The sequence below is a fragment of the Dama dama genome, chromosome 28, assembly GCF_033118175.1.
Source record: "Dama dama isolate Ldn47 chromosome 28, ASM3311817v1, whole genome shotgun sequence".
Classification (NCBI taxonomy): Eukaryota; Metazoa; Chordata; class Mammalia; order Artiodactyla; family Cervidae; genus Dama; species Dama dama.
In genome coordinates, this window is record NC_083708.1 from 25,161,682 (window position 1) to 25,187,421 (window position 25,740).

At 39.9% G+C, this 25,740-nt stretch overlaps 1 protein-coding gene across 4 annotated transcripts in view; it reads right to left on the reverse strand.

Annotated features, from left to right (window-relative positions):
* The window catches only part of NCOA7 (nuclear receptor coactivator 7), a 159,485-nt gene that overhangs the window by 77,333 nt on the left and 56,412 nt on the right, over window positions 1-25,740 (reverse strand). For all 4 annotated transcript variants that reach the window (XM_061131670.1, XM_061131671.1, XM_061131668.1 and 1 more), the window contains one exon: window positions 1,965-2,185. In XM_061131670.1, the coding sequence (XP_060987653.1) occupies window positions 1,965-2,185 (221 nt within the window). The remainder of the gene's footprint in view (window positions 1-1,964; window positions 2,186-25,740) is intronic.

Consider the following 25,740-nt stretch of genomic DNA (forward strand, 5'->3'; position numbering starts at 1 on the left):
AGCTGAAGTTAGTAGAGCATCATGAAAAGAGAAATCTCAATGGAAAGGACTCTGTCAGCTTCCTGCAGGGAAACCCTACAGACCAAAATGTCTAGATTTTAAAATACTTTGTAAGCAGCAGCATTTAAAGTAGGATGAGAAGACAGTGTTTTAAACTGTGTGACTGGAAAAACCACACATTTTCAAATGTCCAATGTGTACACGGTAAAAGAGCTGAGAAGCCATTTTCCTTACCCCTCTTTCTCTTTTTGGGATAATACTCAACACTGAAAATTTTAAGAGGGAGTTTATTAATCACACAGAAGTCTTTTTCAAAAGGTTTACAGTTACAGCTTTTTATAAAATGCTGGATGGCTTCAGATTAAAAGCATCCATGAAATTATGTAATACATCACAAATCACAGGAACCCAGTGAATACTACAAGCCACAGGCTTCCTGCTACAGATATCTCACCTGCCTCTGTCAGAGCAATGTTAGCAAAATCTCACTTATAACCATCCCTGTGGTAACCCACCGGCTGCCATTGATGAGAACTAGTAGAAAGTTATATTAAACACACAGATCAGATCTGTCCCCGGTAACTGGCATTAACTGGGACCAAGTCTTGGGCCCTGTGGACCAAGTGCCTGCTACCAGCCCAGGTTTCATATACTGGACTGCAGTTCATTCTTAGAGACCTCCTTAGTCTTCTGAGCCTTGCAATCCTCAGTACACCGTAATCTGTGTCACATCAAGTTTCATCTCTGGTTCCCTTTCTTTAGGGGGTTTCCCTGATGGCTCAGACAGTGAAGAATCTGCCTGCAATGCAGGAGACCTCTGAACATACTCCAGGCTTGCCTGTGATGGGATCAGTAGGTATGAGAAGGATGGTTAAAGCAAAACAGGAGCATGACCTCCATCACGCTAGACAAGCCACTGGTACTAACATGACCGCAGATGCAACGATCATCCTCAGACACTGTATGATCATCACTGCGGACTCATCTTAAGAGGCCTCTTAACTGCAACTTCCAAGTCATCATCGTCATGGTCTTTTGCTTTTTTTTAATCTAAGGATGAGAGGCCATGTCTCCTCCATTTCCTATTGCCTAGCTGATACCAAACTGTGCAGGCATTTCTATCAAGAATTCTATGGATATGTCTATAAACATTAAGAAAAATACTTCTCATACAGGGTAAGTGACCATTATTTAATAAATATTTATGAGCAGACACTATGTGTTAAGCACGGTGTTAGATGCTGGAAGATAAGATTAAATAAGACACATCAATCTTATTTAACTGTACTTCTCTTTATATAAGATTTTATCACTAAAACAGGCCTGGCAGCACACAGAAGCTGCTCAATAAACTGTTACCATTGTTTCAGGCTTCCCACCTGGCTCAATGCAGGAGCCTCAGAGATGCAGGTTAGATTCCTGAGCCAGGAAAATCCCTTAGTGAAGAAAATGGCAACTCACGCCAGTATTTTTGCCTGGGAAATCGCATGGACAGAGGAGCCTGGTGGGCTGCAGTCCATGGGTTACAAAGAGTCAGACACGACTGTGCATGCATGTGCAAGAGTAACAAATATTACAGTCCTCAAGTTCTACCTCTCGCTCTCATTATTATTATATAGCATATTATAATATTACATATACATTATTATTATATGGACTTCCCTGGTAACTCAGATGGTAAAGAACCTGCCTGCAATGCAGGAGACCCAGGTTCGATCCCTGAGTTGGGAAGACACCCTGGAGAAGGGAACAGCAACCCACTCCAGTATTCTTGTCTGGAGAATCCCATGGCCCAGAGGAGCCTGGTGGGCTACAGTCCATGGGGTCGCAGAGTCGGACACGACTGAGCGACTAACACTCCACTACTATAATATGATATGCTATTACCAGTTACAAATTATCATCTTTTAAAAATTACTACAGTTTTAAAATGAAAACACTGCAGAGTTGCCACCAATACTCACCAATACTATAATATCTCTTTAGTTCTGTACGCCTGATCTCCTTTAACTGATTACTTTTTCTCTTCTTTTTCTCATCAGTAATGTACTCCTCTTCCACAGAAATGTTACACTTGTCTTGCTCTAAAATGACTTTACTAGCATCTTCTTTTCCAGAATGAGTCCTTGCAGCCATAGCTGAGGCTGTCTCTGCATTTTGCTTGGCCTGCTTCTTCTTTTTCAATCTAAGGGTGAGAAGGAAAAAAAACAAAAAACATTAGAAAGATAATTTGCTAAGAGAAATTACATTAATTTCATGCTATTGGGCTTTGAGAAACTAATTAACTGATATTGAAAACACTTTATATTATTTTTTTCCATTTTTGTTTATTTTTATATGTTATTATTAATTATACTTTCCTGTTCTTTTTTCTTTTTTAATCAAAGATTAAAATCAATCAAAAATTCTTACATGGAGATCTGTGGCCTTTCCTCTGTTTTATGTCTTCAATATTGATGTCTCAAAAACATCACTGGGAAATGCTTTAGACCTGAGGAAATACTAGATTCTTCCATAGGCTATAAGACATTGGGTATGTTTTTTACCAAAATGTACAGCTACTTTACTATCATGCCATGTTTAGTGTGTTACTTTTTTAAGTGTTTCTGGTCTCAAGGGTACCTTTAGACTGATGAGCAAGCATATTTATAAAAAACAAATCCATTATAATTGACTCACACACTGAATATAAAGGTTTGTCAAGGAGTGAGCTGGTTCAGGTTTGAATAATTCTTTTCCTTTATACCTATGATAGTTGTAAGAAAAAGCTGAACTTCTTGGGATAGACAATGCCATAATGACAATATCAACTTAGTATAATTACTAATATAAAAGCTGACTGATAACTTTAACTTATTTGACATTTTCAACCTTTCACTCCTCAAAGACGTGTAAAAGGTTTACCATAATTCACCGAAATCCAGTAACTCAAAATATTTTCCAGGTGATGTATCATTCTGATTAACTGACATGTCACTCTGTACTCACTAGTCCTTCTTAAGAATGTTTTTACCTCCCAGAATGTAAAGAGTAAGGGCCTTGGCCTCCACTGTGTGAGACAGGCTGGTCACATATAAACATTTTTAAAATTAGGATCCTATCCCCTCTTCGGTCTAGGCACAGTCAGCTTTCTCACACACAGTCTCCTTCCTTTACTCCCGTGAGCATCTACACAATTTGATGCTGGGCAATGGATGAGGAAATGCTTTGGGAGGAAAAGGAGATAACTAGGATCAGAAAGGGACTACATTTTGATTTTATGCTGCTTTGCTCTGTACTGTTGGCCAAATCAATTTAATAGTCTAAAGAGGTCCCTCACTGAGGCTTGGCTATCTAATGCAATCTTTTATCAGGATGAACTGAAATAATACATGTCAACAATAGAACACACACAAACAGAATATACCCAAATACAATCATATGATGACATGAGAACTAACTATGGCATGGTATACGACACACTTAGATAACAGTCTCATGTTCTAACAGATATTTCAACTAGGCTGTCATTCACTTAACACTGAGCAGGCAAGTTCTTAGATTTTCATTGGCTAATAAATTAGTATATGGCCTAAGAGAAAGCACAGCTAGAAAAAAAAAAAATCACAGATGGATCTACTCCCCATCTCTGAGTTTAGCTATCTCTTTAGGTTTACTTGTTAAAAAACAAACAAACAAGCATACAATCTAAACAAAATTGGAAACTCATAAAAAAGGAATTATACCCAATAAACATATTTTTTATTTTGTACCCTCACATTCTACACTGCTTTTTTTTTTTTTTTCAGGTAAAACACTATGTAGCTCTTTGCAAAGGTAAGTCAGATAATGCTCCTAATGAAACAATTTCTTGATCAAGATTTATGTATGACGTTGAAATTAATATGGAGTGGTGGCTTCCCAGGTGGTTCAGTGGTAAAAGAATCCACCTGCCAATGCAGGAGATCAAATTTCAATCCCTGGGGCGGGAAGATCCCCTGGAGAAGGAAATGGCAGTTCACTCCAGTATTCTTGCCTGGAGACTCCCATGGACAGAGGAGCCTGGTGGGCTACAGTCCAAGGGGTCACAAAGAGCTGGACATGACTGAGCACGCATGCACAACCTAGGTATCACACAGAGATCAGTTCTTTGCTTAGGGAGGTCTATGCAGACAGCTGATCTCTGTATCCAGAAGGACATGCTAATCTTGTTCTGATATATTGGTTTAACAAAAACATGCCTGAGATGAATGTTATTGCCCACTTCCTAAAATGATTCCTTCCAGGGAGGAGAGAAAAGAGATTTCCAAAATTAGTTCTTCCCAGCCTGAGATAGTTGCTGCTTCTTAATCTTCTGAATTTTTCCACTGTAAATTGATCTAAATGTCCTCATTTCATTGTTCCCATTATAATTAAACTCACTCAGATCTAGGGCACATGTTTTGATGAACAGCAGCACTGTTTGGGGACATCTCATTAGAGACTGTTTTTCACAGGTGGAAATAACAAAATGGGATACATTGTTATATTCACTTTCCCCCTTTTCCATACAGACCTTTATTGTCAAGCCATAGAGCCAAACATATGGCTATTAAAAAAAAAAAAAAAAAAGCTACATAATAGCAATACCAAATTTTCATAACAGAAGACAGAGTACAATTTAACACTTCGGTGATTTTACAATCAGTTACATCTTTTGTTTTGACTACAGAACTCAGGAGAATTTGCTTCTCTGGAGGTTATAAATATGAGTGGAGCATTCTGACCTTGTAACTGGAAATCATACTGTGAGTTCTGCAAGCCCACTGTAAAATCCTTCTTCAAAGCATGAAAATAGATTTTTAACATTTACCTACAGGAGAATAAAAAGAAAGGCAAAATCGCTGTCTGAGAAGGCCTTACAAATAGTTGTGAAAAGAAGAGCAAAACACAAAGGAGAAAAGGAAAGATACACCTATTTGAATGCAGAGTTCCAAACAATAGCAAGGAGAGATAAGAAAGCCTTCCTCAGTGATCCATGCAAAGAAATAGAGGAAAACAATAGAATGGGAAAGACAAGAGATCTCTTCAAGAAAATTAGAGATACCAAGGTAAATTTTCATGCAAAGATGGGCACAATAAAGGACAGAAAAGGTATGAACCTAACAGAAGCAGAAGATATTAAGAAGAGGTGGCAAGAATACACAGAAGAACTGTACAAAAAAGATCTTCACAATCCAGATAATCATGACAGTGTCATGACAGATCATCACAGATCATGACAGATCACTCACCTAGAGCCAGACATCCTGGAATTCAAAATCAAGAGGGCCTTAGGAAGCATCACTACAAACAAAGCTATTGGAGGTGATGGAATTCCAGTTGAGCTCTTTCAAATCCTCAAAGATGGTGCTGTGAAAATGCTGCACTCAGTCTGCCAGCAAATTTGGAAAACTTGGCAGTGGCCACAGGACTGGAAAGGGTCAGTTTTCATTCCAATCCCAAAGGAAGGCAATGCCAAAGAATGCTCGAACTACCGCACAATTGCACTCATCTCACACGCTAGTAAAGTAATGCTCAAAATTCTCCAGGCCAGACTTCAACAGTACATGAACCATGAAATTCCAGATATGCAAGCTGGATTTAGAAAAGGCAGAGGAACCAGAGATCAAATTGCCAACATCTGCTGGATCATCAAAAAAAAGCAAGAGAGTTCCAGAAAACATCTACTTCTGCTTTATTGATTACACCAAAGCCTTTGACTGTGTGGATGACAATACACTGTGGGAAATTCTTCAAGAGAACGGAAGACCAGACCACCTGATCTGCCTCTTGAGAAATCTGTAAGCATGTCAGGAAGCAACAGTTGGAACTGGACATGGAACAACAGACTGGTTCCAAATTGGGAAAGGAGTACTTCAAGACTGTATATTGTCACCCTGCTTATTTAACTTATATGCAGAGTACATCACGAGAAACGCTGGGCTAGAGGAAGCACAAGCTGGAATCAAGATTGCCGGGAGAAATATCAATAACCTCATATATGCAGATGACACCACCTTTATGGCAGAAAGTGAAGAAGATCTAAAGAGCCTCTTGATGAAAGTGAAAGAGGAGAGTGAAAAAGTTGGCTTAAGGGGAGGAGCCAAGATGGCAGAGGAATAGGACGGGGAGACCACTTTTTCCCCTACAAATTCATCGAAAGAACAATTCAACGCAGAGCAAACTTCACAAAACAACTTCTGATCGCTAGCTGAGGACATCAGGCGCCCAGAAAAGCAGCCCATTGTCTTCGAAAGCAGGTAGGACAAAATATAAAAGATAAAAAGAGAGACAAAAGAGCTAGGGACGGAGACCCATCCCGGGAAGGGAGTCTTAATAGAGGAAGTTTCCAAACACCAGGAAACCCTCGCACTGGCGGGTCTGGGGGAAGTTTTCGAATCTCGGAGGCCAACCTAACTGGGAGGAAAAATAAATAAAACCCACAGGTTACGTGCCTAAAAGCAACTCCCAGCAGAAAAGTACCCCAGATGCCCGCATCTGCCACCAGCAAGTGGGGGCAGAACGGAGAGGAGCGGGCGGCATTGCTTAGGGTAAGGACCGGGCCTGAGTGCCCTGAGGACAATCGGAGGGAGCTTTTGTGAGATACCAACTTAAACTGTGGGACAGCAAAAGAGAGAGAGAAAATTAACCGGCCTGAACACACTGCCGGCCGTTCGCAGAACAAAGGGTCTGAGCAAGTCCAGAGGAGCTAGCTGGCTGCAGGCCGGCCCAGCCCCGCCGGAGGCAGGAGGCAGGGGGGAAGGGAAAGGGGAAAACTCGGCCCCAGGGATGGCACCCCCTACCACACTGCAAACGGGCCTCCAGTTTCTAACCAAAGACTTCCTGAGATTCTGGATGGGCGACATCCGCTGGGAGGGTCGCGGCTAAACACAGGGTGCACGCACCCGCCTGGCACGCGCGGAAACTGAGGCTGGGGCCGCGGAGGGGAGAAGGCGCGCCGCACCCGGGGAGAGTACGCCCGTCAAGCTCCTGGCTGCCTGAGCTGTTCCCGCCGGGGGAAGGCACAAAACGCAGGCTCAACCGAGTCCGCGCTTTTGTGGAATACCAGAAAACTGGAACCGCACGCAACGCCGGGCACGCTCCATATAGAGCAGTCGGGAGCCTGAGCAGTGTAGACGGGGAAAACAGCGCCTGCCGCTCCCTGCAGAGCGAGGGAACTAGCGAATCTGAACAGGAGACCACCTCTGCCCGCCTGTGTCAGGGCAGAAATTAGGCACTCAAGAGACCGGCAAACAGAAGCTAAATAAACAAAGGGAACCGCTTCAGAAGGGACCGGTGCAACAGATTAAAATCCCTATAACTCTGTGAACCTCTCTGGGTGTCCCTCACGGCGGAGAATATTTTCACCATTAACCTAGAAGTTTTATTATCAGTGCTGTATAGTTGAAGAAGCCTTGAGACTACTAGAAGAATAAAACTGAAATCCAGAGGCAGGAGACTTAAGCCCAAAACCTGAGAACACCAGAAAACTCCTGACTACACGGAGCATTAAGTAATAAAAGACCATCCAAAAGCCTCCATACCTACACTGAAACCAACCACCACCCAAGAGCCAGTAAGTTTCAGAGCAAGACATACCACGCAAATTCTCCAGCGACACAGGAACGTAGCCCTGAGCGTCAACATACAGGCTGCCCAAAGTCACACCTAACACACAGACCCATCTCAAAACTCATTACTGGACACTCCATTGCACTCCAGAGAGAAGAAATCCAGTTCCATACACCAGAACACCGACGCAAGCTTCCCTAACCAGGAAACCTTGACAAGCCAATCGTCCAACCCCACCCACTGGGTGAAACCTCCACAATAAAAAGGAACCACAGACCTCCAGAATACAGAAAACCCACTCCAGACACAGCAATCTAAGCAAGATGAAAAGGCAGAGAAATACACAACAGGTAAAGGAGCATGAAAAATGCCCACCAAGTCAAACAAAAGAGGAGGAGATAGGGAATCCACCTGAAAAAGAATTTAGAATAATGATAATAAAAATGATCCAAAATCTTGAAAACAAAATGGAGTTACAGATAAATAGCCTGGAGACAAAGATTGAGAAGATGCAAGAAATGATTAATAAAGACCTAGAAGAAATAAAAAAGAGTCAATTAAAAATGAATAATGCAAAAAATGAGATCAAAAACACTCTGGAGGGAACCAAGAGTAGAATAACGGAGACAGAAGATAGGATAAGTGATAAAATGGAAATAAATGAAGCAGAGAGGAAAAAAGGATCAAAAGAAATGAGGACAACCTCAGGGACCTCTGGGACAATGTGAAACGCCCCAACATTCGAATCATAGGAGTCCCAGAAGAAGAAGACAAAAATAAAGGCCATGAGAAAATACTCGAGGAGAAAATAGCTGAAAACTTCCCTAAAATGGGGAAGCAAATAGCCACCCAAGTCCAAGAAACCGAGAGAGTCCCAAACAGGATAAACCCAAGGCGAAACACCCCAAGATACATATTAATCAAATTAACAAAGATCAAACACAAAGAACAAATTTAAAAGCAGCAAGGGAGAAACAACAAATAACACACAAAGGGATTCCCATAAGGATAACAGCTGATCTATCAATAGAAACCCCCCAGGCCAGAAGAGAATGGCAGGACATACATAAAGTAATGAAAGAGAATAACCTACAACCTAGATTACTGTATCCAGCAAGGATCTCATTCAGATATGAAGGAGAATTCAAAAGCTTTACAGACAAGCAAAAGCTGAGAGAATTCAGCACCACCAAACCAGCTCTTCAACAAATGCTAAAGGATCTTCTCTAGACAGGAAACACAGAAAGGCTGTATAAACGTGAACCCAAAACAACAAAGGAAATGGCAACGGGACCACACCTATCAATAATTACCTTAAATGTAAATGGGTTGAATGCCCCAACCAAAAGACAAAGACTGGCTGAATGGATACAAAAACAAGACCCCTATATATGCTGTCTACAAGAGACCCACCTCAAAACAAGAGACACATACAAACTAAAAGTGAAGGGCTGGAAAAAAATATTTCACACAAACGGAGAACAAAAGAAAGCAGGAGTCGCAATACTCATATCAGATAAAATAGACTTTCAAATAAAGGCTGTGAAAAGAGACAAAGAAGGACACTACATAATGATCAAAGGATCAATCCAAGAAGAGGATATAACAATTATAAATATATATGCACCCAACATAGGAGCACCGCAATATGTACGGCAAATGCTAACGAGTATGAAAGAGGAAATTAATAGTAACACAATAATAGTGGGAGACTTTAATACCCCACTCACAACTATGGATAGATCAACTAAACAGAAAATTAACAAGGAAACACAAACTTTAAATGACACAATGGACCAGCTAGACCTAATTGATATCTATAGGACATTTCACCCCAAAACAATCAACTTAACCTTTTTCTCAAGTGCACACGGAAGCTTCTCCAGAATAGATCACATCCTGGGCCATAAATCTGGTCTTAGTAAATTCAAAAAAATTGAAATCATTCCAGTCATCTTTTCTGACCACAGTGCAGTAACATTAGATCTCAATTATAGGAAAAACAATTATTAAAAATCCAAACATATGGAGGCTAAATAACACACTTCTGAATAACCAACACATCACAGAAGAAATTTTAAAAAAAATCAAAATATGCATAGAAACAAATGAAAATGAAAACACAACAACCCAAAACCTATGGGACACTGTAAAAGCAGTGCTAAGGGGAAGGTTCATAGCATTCCAGGCTTACATCAAGAAACAAGAAAAAAGTCAAATAAATAACCTAACTCTACAGCTAAAGCAACTAGAGAAGGAAGAAATGAAGAACCCCAGGGTTAGTAGAAGGAAAGAAATCTTAAAAATTAGGGCAGAAATAAATGCAAAAGAAACTAAAGAGACCATAGCAAAAATCAACAAAGCTAAAAGCTGGTTTTTTGAAAAAATAGACAAAATTGACAAACCATTAGCAAGACTCATTAAGAAACAAAGGGAGAAGAACCAAATTAACAAAATTAGAAATGAAAATGGAGAGATCACAACAGACAACACTGAAATACAAAGGATCATAAGAGACTACTACCAGCAGCTCTATGCCAATAAAATGAACAACTTGGAAGAAATGGACAAATTCTTAGAAAAGTATAACTTTCCAAACCTGAACCAGGAAGAAATAGAAGATCTTAATAGACCCATCACAAGCAAGGAAATCGAAACGGAATCAGAAATCTTCCAGCAAACAAAAGCCAAGGACCAGATGGCTTCACAGCTGAATTCTACCAAAAATTTAGAGAAGAGCTAACACCTATCTTACTCAAACTCTTCCAGAAAATTGCAGAGGAAGGTAAACTTCCAAACTCATTCTATGAGTCCACCATCACCCTAATTCCAAAACCCGACAAAGATGCCACAAAAAAAGAAAACTACAGGCCAATATCACTGATGAACATAGATGCAAAAATCTTTAACAAAATTCTAGCAAACAGAATCCAACAACATATTTAAAAAATCATACACCGTGACCAAGTGGGCTTTATCCCAGGAATGCAAGGATTCTTTAATATCCGCAAATCAATCAATGTAATACACCACATTAACAAATTGAAAGATAAAAACCATATGATTATCTCAATACATGCAGAGAAAGCCTTTGACAAAATTCAACACCCATTTATGATTAAAACTCTCCAGAAAGCAGGAATAGAAGGAACATACCTCAACATAATAAAAGCTATATATGACAAACCCACAGCAAGCATTACCCTCAGTGGTGAAAAACTGAAAGCATTTCCCCTAAAATGAGGAACAAGACAAGGGTGCCCGCTCTCACGACTACTATTGAACATAGTTTTGGAAGTTTTGGCCATAGCAATCAGAGCAGAAAAAGAAGTTAAAGGAATCCAGATAGGAAAAGAAGAAGTGAAACTCTCACTGTTTGCAGATGACATGATCCTCTACATAGAAAACCCTAAAAACTCTACCAGAAAATTACTAGAGCTAATCAACAAATATAGTAAAGTTGCAGGATATAAAATTAACACATAGAAATCCCTTGCATTCCTATACACTAACAATGAGAAAACAGAAAGAGAAATTAAGGAAACAATACCATTCACCATTGCAACAAAAAGAATAAAATACTTAGGAGTATATCTACCTAAAGAAACAAAAGACCTATACATAGAAAACTATAAAACACTGATGAAAGAAATCAAAGAGGACACAAACAGATGGAGAAACATACCGTGTTCATGGATTGGAAGAATCAATATTGTCAAAATGGCTATTCTACCCAAAGCAATCTATAGATTCAATGAAATCCCTATTAAGCTATCAACAGTATTTTTCACAGAACTAGAGCAAATAATTTCACAATTTGTATGGAAATACAAAAAACCTCAAATAGCCAAAGTAATCTTGAGAAAGAAGAATGGAGCTGGAGGAATCAACCTGCCTGACTTCAGGCTCTACTACAAAGCCACAGTCATCAAGACAGTATGGTACTGGCACAAAGACAGAAATATACATCAATGGAACAGAATAGAAAGCCCAGAGATAAATCCACGAACCTATGGACACCTTATCTTTGACAAAGGAGGCAAGGATATACAATGGAAAAAAGACAACCTCTTTAACAAGTGGTGCTGGGAAAACTGGTCAACCACTTGTAAAAGAATGAAACTAGAACACTTTCTAACACCATACACAAAAATAAACTCAAAATGGATTAAAGATCTAAATGTAAGACCAGAAACTACAAAACTCCTAGAGGAGAACATAGGCAAAACACTCTCCGACATAAATCACAGCAGGATCCTCTATGACCCACCTCCCAGAATATTGGAAATAAAAGCAAAAATAAACAAATGGGACGTAATGAAACTTAAAAGCTTTTGCACAACAAAGGAAACTATAAGCAAGGTGAAAAGACAGCCCTCAGATTGGGAGAAAATAATAGCAAATGAAGCAACAGACAAAGGATTAATCTCAAAAATATACAAGCAACTCCTGAAGCTCAATTCCAGAAAAATAAATGATCCAATCAAAAAATGGGCCAAAGAACTAAACAGACATTTCTCCAAAGAAGACATACAGATGGCTAACAAACACATGAAAAGATGCTCAACATCACTCATCATCAGAGAAATACAAATCAAAACCACACTGAGGTACCATTACACGCCAGTCAGGATGGCTGCTATCCAAAAGTCTACAAGCAATAAATGCTGGAGAGGGTGTGGAGAAAAGGGAACCCTCTTACACTGTTGGTGGGAATGCAAACTAGTACAGCCACTATGGAGAACAGTGTGGAGATTCCTTAACTAAATGGAAATAGAACTGCCATATGACCCAGCAATCCCACTTCTGGGCATACACACTGAGGAAACCAGATCTGAAAGAGACACGTGCACCCCAATGTTCATCGCAGCACTGCTTATAATAGCCAGGACATGGAAGCAACCTAGATGCCCATCAGCAGACAAATGGATAAGGAAGCTGTGGTACATATACACCATGGAATATTACTCAGCCATTAAAAAGAATTGATTTGAATCAGCTCTAATGAGATGGGTGAAACTGGAGCCCATTATACAGAGTGAAGTAAGCCAGAAAGATAAAGACCATTACAATATACTAACACATATATATGGAATTTAGAAAGATGGTAATGATAACCCTATATGCAAAACAGAAAAAGAGACACAGATGTACAGAACAGACTTTTGGACTCTGTGGGAGAAGGCGAGGGTGGGATGTTTCGAGAGAACAGTATCGAAACATGTTTATTATCTAGGGTGAAACAGACCACCAGCCCAGGTTGGATGCATGAGACAAGTGCTCGGGCCTGGTGCACTGGGAAGACCCAGAGGGATTGGGTATAGAGGGAGGTGGGAGGGAGGATCCGGATGGGGAATACATGTAAATCCATGGCTGATTCATGTCAATGTATGACAAAACCCACTACAATACTGTAAAGTAATTAGCCTCCAACTAATAAAAATAAATGAAAAAAAAGAAAAAGTTGGCTTAAAACTCAACGTTCAGAAAACTAAGATCATGGCATCCAGTCCCATCACTTCATGGCAAATAGATGGGTAAACAGTGGAAACAGTGGCTGACTTTATTTTGGGAGGCTCCAAAATCACTGCAGATGGTGACTGCAGTCATGAAATTAAAAGATGCTTTGTTCCTTGCAAGAAAAGTTACGACCAACCTAGACAGCATATTAAAAAGCAGAGACATTACTTTGCCAACAAAGGTCCGTCTAGTCAAGGCTATGGTTTTTCCAATAGTCGTGTATGGATGTGAGAGTTGAACTATAAAGAAAGCTGAGCAGCAAAGAATTGATGCTTTTGAACCATGCTGTTGGAGAAGACTCTTGAGAGTCCCTTGGACTGTAAGGAGATCCAACTAGTCCATCCTAAAGGAGATCAGTCCTGGATATTCACTGGAAGGACTGATGTTGAAGCTGAAACTCCAATACTTTGGCCACCTGATGATAAGAACTGACTCATTGGAAAAGACCCTGATCCTGGGAAAGACTGAAGGCGGGAGAAGGGGACGACAGGATGAGATGGTTGGATGGCATCACCGACTCAATGGATATGAGTTTGTGACATGGAGACTTTGTGACTCTCCTCTGGGAGTTGGTGATGGACAGGGAGGCCTGGTGAGCTGCAGTCCACGGGGTCACAAAGAGTCGGACACGACTGAGTCACTGAACTGAACTGAACTGAAGGGGGAATAATTGCCAACCTGAGAAACGTGGTAAAGTTAATGCTCTTCAAACATTCCTTTTCAGGACTTTTTATCTTTGAGGCCTTTCCTTTTGTTCTTCAAATCAATATCATTGCAAGACATTCCCACAGAAGGGTTCTGTTATCACTAAATTAAGGTAAACTGGAAACAAAAAGTTCTACAAGAAAATAAACTCCCTTTATTTCACCAAAGGTTTTTCAATGACCCCAAATGTACACATTTACATGGTGGACTAAAAAAATTACCTGGAAAATTATCTTAAACAGAGAGGTGATTGAAAATAATGAAACATGTTTAACATTTAATGGCTGTGAATGTAGGGGGAAAAAAAAAACAACCCTAAAAAACAAAAAACCTCTTGTAATGCTCTATTTGTCTTAAAAAAACAAGCAAATAAAAGGCCACAGTGACATAAAACGAGTGTTTATTTCTAAATCTCCTGTCACTGCTGTAACCCAGGCCTGTCAATTCTGTTTCCTGAATCTCTCCTCAGGTTCACCTCCTCCTCTTGGTCTCTGCCCCCATGGAATGATTTCAGGCTTTCATTATCTCTCTGACTGAACTGCTTTTTTACTATAATTTATTCTTTATTTTATTATGAAAAAATACATGTTCATACTAGTAAATTTTGAAAATGCAGCAAAGTAAAAAGAAAGAACTCTAAGATGAAATGCTAACACTGAGAAGCAATCACTGCTTGGGGAAGAAAAGGAAAGTAGGGGCGATTACACTAGTCAGACTTTCCCCAAGGGCAGAGGAATGATTCAGGCACTATGGCTTACCATCAGGATTCTGAGCTTCTTCTATGTACCTTTCCATAAAGGAGTATTAAAGGACTACATAGAAAATGACCTACTGTATAGCACAAGGAACTCTACTCAATATCTTATGATAATCTAAAGTGGAAAAGAATCTGAAAAATTATTTGTATGTATAACTGAATCACTTTGTTGTACACCTGAAACTAACACAATATTGTAAATTAACTACAATCTTTTTTAAAAAGGAATATTGAAGGGATTTGTTGGAGTATCTTGGCTCTTTTTACATTAAAATTGTGTGCACCTGTAAGACATATGCACACCTCATTTTTTCCCTACTCATACCCTAACCCAGAGCTAAAGAAATAAAGTGATACTGTGAAAGAAAGCATTTTTAGTAGCTCAGTAAAAACTGTTTTCCTCCGAAGCTTTTTCCTTTACTAAAGGAAACACGTTCAGAGCACAGGCAGCCATCAAAGTCAAGTTCCTTTCTTTGTCTCTGCAAGAGGTCTCCTCTGCTGTTCGCTGACTTCCAGTGGAATGAAACACAAAAAGCCACCAAGTGGAGAGAGGAGGCTTTCATTTGCAATAGAGCGAAAGCTTCATGAGGGCAGGGGTTTGTCCAGGTTTTATTAAATGCCATATTCCCAGGGTTTACGCATGGTACACGTTAGCTAGTCAATAAATACTTCTTGAATAAATAAGTGGAGAAATAAGGTTATGTTCTGATTTGTTTGAGATTTGCTCTCCTACAAATATGCCATTTTACAGCTTTGATTAGCAATGTGTTCTCAAAAATAAGCTCTCATCTCTTGCTCTGTTGGTAAATTACTACCTTGCTCAATTCTTTAGTTTCTTCCTCTGTAATACAGCCCAACTTAGAGAAATATGAGAAATAAATGTGAAAAGTCATGAAAGAGCCTTTTATCACCAAATTACTATTTCCAAAAGTTGAGGGCTATTGTACATACAGCATTGATTTTTTAAAAAAATTTTTATTAAATCTAAGTACAAAAATGTTTATTTGATATTATGGTATTCTAAGTTGCTCCAATCATGTCCGACTGTTTGTGACCCCGTGGACTGTAGCCCACTAGGCTCCTCTGTCCATGGAATTCTCCAGGCAAGAATACTGGAGTTGGTTGCCACTCCTTTCTACAGAAGATATTCTCGACCCAGGAATCGAACCCAGATCTCCCGCATTGCAGGCAGATTCTTCACTGTGAGGAACCAGGAAAGCCTCCTCTCTTTATCTAGATACTTAAAAAGAAAATATATTAGCCATATATAATTTAAAATATATAAAATAGATTTCTTTCATTAATTTTAAATTAGTGGTTCTCTATGACTCTTACTTAGACAAAATAGAGTAAAATTTTAAATAAAGAAATTTAAATTCAGTTCTTCAGTTATAAGAGCCATATTTTAAATCCTCAACATGGGAATTCCCTGGTGATCCAGTGGTTAGGACTCTGCCCTTTCACTGCAGGTTCAATCCCTGGTCAAGGAACTAAGATCCTGCAAGCCACAGGTACGGCAAAACAAAACAAGGCAAAACAAAACACAACCCTATTAGCAAGAGACAAAGAGTGAAGATAGAAATGTTTTCATATTTAAAGCTTATTGAGTATATGCATGGAATACAAGATCTACAAGGTACAACAAAAAATATGGTAAAGTGACTTTCTAGCAAAAGAAAGGTAAAAGTTGTAGGGAAAGATAGAGTAAAAAAAATTAATTTCTCTTTTTTATATTTTAGATTTTAAACCATGTACAATAGCTAGTCAAAAAATTTTTTAAATATTTAGTCTTTGAAGTCTCCTTCCTACAATAATTTAACTCATATATTATTAGATTTTAAAAACTGAGTTTACATTTTAAAAAAGATTATCATGAAAAGTTTGAAAAAACTTTTTTTCTAACAGCAACTGCTATTGAGCTGACTAATGAATCAGGCACTATGCTACACACTTTCCAAATATTATCCTATCCTCATAAAAGTCCAGGGAGGTAGGCAGTCTTATCTCCGTGTTACAGATAAGAAAAGGACAGCTGAGAAAAATTAGGGCCATTTTGCAAGGTCACAGGGCTTAGTTAAGTTGTGGAACAGGAATTCACAACGGCCACAGGACCTCCAAGCTCTCTCCTCAAAGTATTCTATGGCAAGTGTATATATACTGTGACTTTAAAATCCACTGGACTTTGGAAATTCTCAGAACTACTTGGGGAAGAATGGTGTGGCAATCTAGTAGGCTGATATGGACAAACATGCTCACGGGAAGGAAAGAGTTAGGTTCTGGGCTTGGCTGTCTCATAATCAGTCATGACCCTCTTTGGAAATAAGATAAACTCTCTAGGACTTCTAAGGTAAACAAAAGCAAGAGGTTGACATGATTTTCAAGGTCTGTCTCGCTCTAACAGTTGGCTGAGATTTAGGAAATGTGCTAACACTATTTTTGAGGTTAAAAAAAAACTCTTAAATCCAAACTAAACCTTCCTATGAGTCTGCACTTCCCTGTGCTCCGTCATATCTGATGATATCTCCCTTCCATGATAGCGCCTTCAGCCCTGGAAAAATCCAGAGGTCAAGAAAGAACACCCTTTGTATACAAAGGATGTTTAAAAACAACAACAAAAATAAAACTAAAAAGAGTTTAAAGGCAAAGAGGCTCTGTTCTACAGTTTGGAGCTAATAGCTCCATGAAGAAAAGTAGAAAATAAGAAAATTGACCAGCCATGGAAGCAATATAATTTTTTTTTCTTTTACTTTTTTTACTTCTTTTATTTTTTAAATTTTCTTAAGCAAACCCTTTGGTGTCTCATTTCATCTAGCTACAGGTGAAGAGGGGATAAGATCTGGTCTGTGTAACTCCAGAGAACATATTAATGAGCTATAAGAAGTTACAGAGAAATAAACATTAGGTCAGGGTAACTGTCTAACAGAGCAATCTAATAATGGAACTGGCTGCATCACAAAGAAGGGAACTCCCTGTCACTGGAAGTATTCAAGCAGGACAGGTCCAAGTTGTGACCTCCCAAACCACATGGAATAACCCTGTGCATTTTTTAAATTGGGATATAATTGATATATAAGTTTCAGGTGTACAACATAAAGACTCAGTAGATATATTTAGTGAAATGACTACCATAATGTCTAGTTATCATCTATCAGCATGCATAACTACAAATTTTTTTACTGTGATAAGAACTTTTAAGATCTACTCTCTTAGTAACTTGCAGATATACAATAGAGTACTATTAACTATAGTTATCAGGCTATACATTATATCCATAAAACTTACTTTATAACTGAAAGTTTGTACCTTTTTGACAACCTTCACCCATTTCGCCCATCCCCCAACACAGTCTTCTTTAATACAAGTAATTCTCCTCAAAATTTCTTCCATAGGGAAATAAGAGTACTAACATAAAAGATGTAGATGTGTTATTATTTCCTTTAAAAAGTCATAGAACAGTATGATCGCTTCAGTTCAGTTCAGTCACTCAGTCGTGTCTGACTCTGTGACCCCATGGATTGCAGCACGCCAGGCCTCCCTGTCCATCACCAACTCCCGGAGTCCACCCAAACCCATGTCCATTGAGTCAGTGATGCCATCCAACCATCTCAACCATCTCATCCTCTGTCGTCCCCTTCTCCTCCTGCCTTCAATCCTTCCCAGCATCAGGGTCTTTTCAAATGAGTCAGCTCTTCACATCAGGTGGCCAAAGTACTGGAGTTGCAGCTTCAACATCAGTCCCTCCAATGAACACCCCAGGACTGATCTCCTTTAGGATGGACTGATTGGATCTCCTTGCAGTCCAAGGGACTCTCAAGAATCTTCTCCAACACCACAGTTCAAAATCATCAATTTTTCGGCACTCAGATTTCTTTATAGTTCAACTCTCACATCCAAACATGACTACTGGAAAAACCATAGCCTTGACCAGACGGACCTTTGTTGGCAAAGTGATAGTATGACCCTATTTTTGTGAAATAAAACAAACAAAAAAAAAAATAGAAGAAAACCCTCCAAGACCAACAAATATTCCATTTAGCTATATACATATGTATGAAATTTAGATATATAGATATGGGAAAATGGTGGGTCAATGAAGAAGGAAAGAAGAGGGGCAACTCTTGACTTCTGTTGTTCAGTCACTCAGTTGTGTCTGACTCTTTGCGACCTCATGGACTGCGGCACACCAGGCTTCCCTGTCCTTCACTACCTCCTGGAGTTTGCTCAAATTCATGTCCCTTTACACTTACATAATTTGGTGCTGACTTTTTTTTGTACAAGAAGGATATATTACTTTGTAATTACGAGCCAACTTTTTAATTAAAAAAAATGAAACATCTGCAACTATGACAAAATTTCACTACATCTTGTTCAGAGGTTCACTCCTTCTCCTGAGTCCAGCTATCACAGTGAATTGCTGCATTGCAGCCCCAATCCCCTTCTTTATCAAGGCAGAGCTGCTCTGTGGCCCTCAGGGAACCTTCTCTTAGTTCTTGTTCTTGGCTGTTCCACTGCATCTTTGTCCTTGTACTGTTCTCACCTTCAGAGTCTTGGCTGTTTGTTCCCTGACTGCCTAAACGTGACTCTTGCCATCTCCAGACTCAGAGAATGGGCTGTTGCCATGGAATAAGCTCTGTCTGTGGGCTAGAAACATCTACGTGTGAATACTCATTATCTTTATTAGGTATGCATCATCAGTCATTATTGTTGTTTAGTCCCCCAGTTGTGTCTGACTCTTTGCAACCCTGTGGACTGTAGTCTGCCAGGCTCCTTGTCCGTGGGATTTTTAGGCAAGTTACTAAATCTCCACCTCAAGTTCCTTGTCTGTGCAAGGAAAAAAACGGCCTCAGATGGGGTTTTTTTGATGGTTAAACTAAGTAGTTCAAAGAAAGCTTACTTGTACTATTAAACACAACCTGTGTCTGGCTCTCAGTAAGAGCTCAACAACCAGATGTTACGATTTGGTTGGCCAAAAAGTTCATCTGGGTTTTTCCCAGATGCAAAACCCAAATTAACCAAATTTGGTAAAACCCAAATGAACTTTTTGGCCAATCCAGTACTTGGTTATGCCACTGCTGTTGTCTCTACTTGAGGATTTCTAAGAATCCAAGAAAATGAGGTAACATATAAAGTAATATAATACAACCAAGAAGGTACCTAAGGCTAGACATTATTCTTCTCACTATACATAAATATTAATTTTAGTTAATACTGTGCTATGAATTTAGACAACAGCACAAAGCTAGAAAGCTATTTATTATTTCGAGGAGAACATCACTTCTGGTATTCCATTTCACTTTGTGATTTCACAAATGGAAGGTCAGCTTCCTGTTTCCACTGCAAATTGCCAACTGGGATAAATGCCAAATAAAATCAAACTTAAAGTGTGTGTGGGGGCGGGGGTGGTGGTGGAGGTGGGAATCATTGAAAAACAAAACAAACACCTAATGAAAATCCTGTCTTGGAATTATGATCAAATAAAACCAAAAAGTTCCAGTAATCCCTGTGGGGGTGGGGGCAGGGAATCTGTAGCTGTTCCTGATTGAAGCGCCACCTTTGAAATGTGCATTCATTTATTCATTTAGTTTAATTTTGATCTTGAAATCTCCCTTTCCCCCAAGAGAATTTATCAAGCTCAAATGGAAATATTCTGGCTCCAAAGAACCTACAGTTAGAAAAAGAAATTCTTTGGCTTTGGGTTTAATAACCAGCAATATGCCCACACAGGTGAACACCACAACAGAATTTCCCTTGGCCTCAAGAAACAAGTGCATTCCAATAAAGACTGCTAAAGAGAACACGAATCAGGGACACATCACAAAATTTTCCCTTTTCTAGGATTTCTTTGTTCTATAACAGTGTGGAATCCACAGATCTGAGGGGACTCTGGTAATCAAAGTGCAGGTGCCAGGAGTGGATGTAGGCAAACTGGCACACTTTCAGAGGAGCCCTGGGGTGGGTTCATAATGGATGTTTCAGAGAACCTTCCTTGCTTCCCCCAGTACCAGGATGATAATGGTACTGCCACAAAAGGGATGCCTACTGTGTAGAATGTGTGCCTTGTATTTATAAAACAAGACAGGCTTTTGTTGCATCTATAGATTGCCCGTGCGGGAGTCTGGTTCCCTTTTCGAAAAACCAGGATGCTGAGTCACAGCCTGAAAAAGTTCCAGGGGAATCAATAGCACTGACAATAGTAATATACACCTCAGCTATAAACCAAAGAAAGGGAAGCAGAAATGGGAACTTGTTCTGGGAGATAAGTGAACTGCATTCTGCTAAGAGTAATCAGCCAAGTCCTATAACTATAACATTTAAGTATTAGGAATTTTTACTGCTTGTCAATTAAGAATAAGCTGATAAATATAGCAATGCAGAAGTTAACCAAAATCTGCAAATACAAATGTTAAGAAATGACTAAGTAGCTTGTAAACTCCCTTTTGGTTTACAGTGGTATTATGTATGTATTGATAGTTCATTTAACTGAATACTATCAACTAATTAGCTGTATTAGCTTCCTATGGCTGCTGTCACAAATGACTACAAACTTGGTAGCTTAAAACAAGACAAACATATTCTCTCACAGTTGCGGAGGTCAGAAGTCCAAAATCAGTCACACACTCTCTGCAGACTCCCTTCCCTTGCCTTTTCCAGCAGTGAGAGCTGCTTTCTTCCATCTTCAAAGCCAACAGTGCAGTATATGGTTTCACTGTCATTCCTTTCTGCAGTCAAATCTCCCTCTGCAGTCAAATCTCCTCCTCCTTAAGGGAACACTGAGACTGCATTCAGAAGCCCACCCAGATAATCCAGGATAATCTTCCCATCTCAAGAGTTTTAAGGTAATCTTATCTTCAAGGCCTTTAAGCCAGAGAAGGTTAACATTCCCAGGTCCAGAGATTAGAACCTGGGTATCTCTGAACAGGCTTCTCCAATGGCTCAGTGGGTAAAGAATCTGCCTGCAATGCAGGAAACACAGGAGACATGCGTTCGATCCCTGGGTCGTGAAGATCCCCTGGAGAAGGAAACCCACTCTGGTATAATAGCCTGGAAAATCCTATGGACAGAGGAACCTGACAGGCTACAGTCCATGGAATTGAAAAGAGTTGGACATGACTGAGCAACTAACACACATCTTTGAACAGCAAGAAGATCAAACCAGTCTGAGCACCAGGGAAGCCCCAAAGGAAATCAACCCTGAACATTAATTGGAAGGACTGATGCTGAAGTGCCAATACTTTGGCCACCTGACATGAAGAGCTGACTTATTGGAAAATACCCTGAGGCTGGGAAAGATCGCAGGCAGGAGAAGAAGGCGACAGAGGAAGTGATGGTAGGATGGCATCACTGACTTGATGGATATGAGTCTGAGCAAATTCCAGGAGACAGTGAGGGACATGGAAGCCTGGTGTGCTGCAGTCCATGGGGTTGTAAAGAGTTGGACATGACTCAGTAACTGAACAACAACAGTCTTTGGCAGGGGGGGGGGGGGGGGGGGGAGGGTCATTATTTAGTCTGCCACACTGATAAATTAGCTTTTGTGTCATAAATAATTGTAAAATGAGCACCATATCACTGCAGTGTCGTAGTTTCCCCTATCTAATCATTTCTGCATCCACACACTGTATTGTCCATGTTAAAGTTCACTCCTGGCAGTGACTGACAGCACGTATTTCTCAAGAAAACACCTCAAAATTTTACTCAGAACTATCCTGAAATCTAAAGGAGCAATGAAAATACTACAGACATAAGCTCTCATTTTATGTTCAGTTGACTCCAAAATAGCTTCCTGGAGGTGTAGGTATTAGAAGGAAAAATTGTAACAGGAGGGATTTCTAAAGAGTTCACCTCATTTTCATATCTGATTTCTTTAATTGTCACTGAAATCAGTCACTGTTTATGATCAAAGCCACAAAGTCCTCCAAATATTTTTTTCTTTTACAAGAGCCCTGTAGCATACCCAGAAATCTTTTATTTTTAAGTTGGTTAAATATTTTTTTTAAATATCTTTTACTCAAAATGAATCATATGCTCAGACTTTCCAGTGACATTTACAGAAAAAAGCACTGGGATATATATTTCAACGATGTACATATTTCAGCAAAACAACAAAATATTTCAGAGATACAGTTCTTCTGAACAAATAGAAAATTTTGATTTATTAAAGCCATTTAAGCAAAACAAGCAACTAAAGCATAACTACTTTGAAAATTTTCAAGCAGAAATATAAAGATGCCAGGGATCTTATTCTCAGATCTAAGTCTCTAGAGAAAAATGGAGAAAAATAAGGCTGAAAAAATACAATCCTGAAAAAAATCAAGTTCAGTATATACCGTAATGTTCTCCTAAAGGCCTCGTGAGTGAAACACAACATTTATGATCAGCAGAAATGGTCTGCTGACAGAAAACAATTATGAGTGGCATGAAATGATAATATGTTCTACCTCAACTTCTCTCTTCCTTCCAACTTTTAAAATATATTCTAATAACTTTTAACTGCTTTTAAACAACTTTAGACACACATATCCTTTTCTGATAATGTTATTCCAATGTCATAAATTAGACATGGCATCACAATTCCTCCTACCATTATGGATTTGGATTCTTTCAGAAAGAATAACCTTATATCAGGGATACATTTTAAAAAAATTAGTTTCACAGATGCCCACAATGTAGTTGTTTCACCATCCAGTATGTAGATGTATTTTTTCCAATGAATATATACCATCTGTGTCCTTGGGAAGTAACATTGCTCAAAACTAGGATCTAGGGAGTGGGAGAATAGTAATATCTACTTTGAAATATTTCCCTTCTAAAATTAGTGTAGAACTCTGGAGTAATTCATTTGTGTGTCAGGGTGAACCAAACACAGATTTTTTAAGAAAAATCCTGGCCTTGCTTTTATTTATCTGAGGGCCCATCTCTTAGGGTGATGATCTTCCAACCACATGGCAGTCTCCGTCTGGGTATTTAAAAAAAACAAACAAACCTCATCAGTGGTCATCTTTCAAGTACAATAAGTCCCCTACACATGAATGAGTTATGTTCCAAGAGTGCATTTGAAAGTCCAACAATGTTAGTTAGCCTAGGTACTGGACCAACACCATCGGCTATATAGTACTGTACTGTAATAGGCTTATAATACTTTTCACACAAATATCACCAAAAAAACAAACATAAAAAATTAAGAAAACTTTTTTAATCTTACAGTACAGTACCTTGAAAAGTACAGTAGCACAGTACAACAGTTGGCATACAGGGGCTGGCATCCAGCGAACAGGAAAGAAGAGTTATTGACTGGAGGAGGGAGAGGCAGTGGGAGATGGTAGAGCCGAAGGATCATCAACAGTAGGACACGGAGGGCAAGCTGCAATTTCATTTATGCCTGACTTGATTCACATCTTGGAGAGTTTGCAACGTGAAGGTTCACATGCAGGGGTCTTATTATACACTAGTCTGCTCTTAACCAACCAAAAGAACACCTGTAGTTTAATAAAAACATAATATTTGATCTTTTTTCCTATCTGGCTCAGAATTCTCGGAACATTTGGCAGTCTCCTGAGTGATGCGAGTTATCTCTGTATGCTAATGAGATGACTCCCGGTATGTGTGTGGAGGAGGCATAGGGAGGGGAGCAGGCCAGATAGCTTCAAGACAGGGGCTGGTCCCCAGAAACACCACAACCTGATTAGAGGCTTGGAACTTTCAGTCCCACCCCCAGACCTTGAGAAAAGAAAGAGGAGAGGGGCAGATGAAAGTTCAACCACCAATGGCCAATAATTCATCATGCCTGTGTGTGTGTGTTCGTCCCTCAGTCGTGTCTGTCTCTTTGTGACCCCGCAGACTGTAGCCCACCAGGCTCCTCTGTCCATGGATTTCTCCAGGCAAGAATACTTGAGTGGGTTGCCATTTCCTTCTCCCGGGGATCTGCCCAACTCAGGGACTGAACCCGGGTCTGCCACATTGCAGGCAGATTTTTTACCATCTGAGCCACCACGGCAGCCTACCAGTGAAATCTCCATAAAAAGCCCTCAGATGACAGAGTTCAGAGAGCTTCTGGGTTGGTGAACACATCAATGTTCTGGGAGGGTGGTAAACCCAGAGAGCATATAGATGCTCTATTTACCCCCACCTGCATCCTCTGCCTGACACTTCTCTTCCATCGGGATGTTTCTAAGTTGCATCCTTTATAATAAAGTGGCAAGTGCAAGTAAAGTATCTCCCTGAGTCCTGTGAGTCATTCTGGTGAATTCAGACCTGAGTAGAGGATCATGGGAACCAAACGCGTGGCCCAGTTGGTTTTATATGTGGGTTGACTGGCGATGTGGAACTTACAAGTAGCATCTGGAGAGAGGGCAGTCATGAGACAGGGAGCCCTTAAACTCATAGAGTCTGACACTGACTCGGGGGTGCTGGTGCCAGAAATGAATTGAATGCCTGAACACCCAGCTGGTATTGGAAAATCTGAGAATACCAGAGTCTAGACTTTGCCAACTTTGAGCACAGCAGAGATGATGGTGCTGAGACTGATAAAGATCTGCACGAAAAACAGGCAGGCTACACTTTCTGATGAGAGTTGGATGACTGATGGAAGGCATGCTGGCAAGTTCTGCTTAGCCCAGGTGGTGGTTTACTTGTTAAGTCATGTCCGACTCTGAGCCTCCATGGACTGTAGTTCTTCAGGCTCCTCTGTCCATGGAATTCTCCAGGCAAGAATCCTGGAGTGGATTGCCATTTCCTTCTCTGGGGGATCTTCCCCACTCAGGGATCAAACCTGGATCTCCTGTATTGCAGGCAGATTCCTTACCAACTGAGTCATCAGTTTGAAATCCCAAATGCTTTAATGACTGAGCATTTAAAATGGGGATATTTCACATTAAAATCCAGAATTCAGGGGACCTCCCTGGCAGTCCAGCAGTTAAGACTCTGTGCCTCCAATGCAGAAGATGTGGGTTCGATTTCTGGTTGGGGAACTAAGATCCCACAGCTGAGGTAAAAAGATAAATTGGGTTTCAGGTTCACCTTGAAGCACTGGAAGACACAGTGGCAATGGATTAGAGCCCCAAATGGCAAAACAGGATGGCACAGAGAATGAGCAGCTATCCTCTGTGAGAGCGGCCGTGCTGCGTAGTCACCAGTCTCTTCTATCTGTACAGTGACCCCAGGCCCAAGGCTGGCAGCTCCCACTTGGC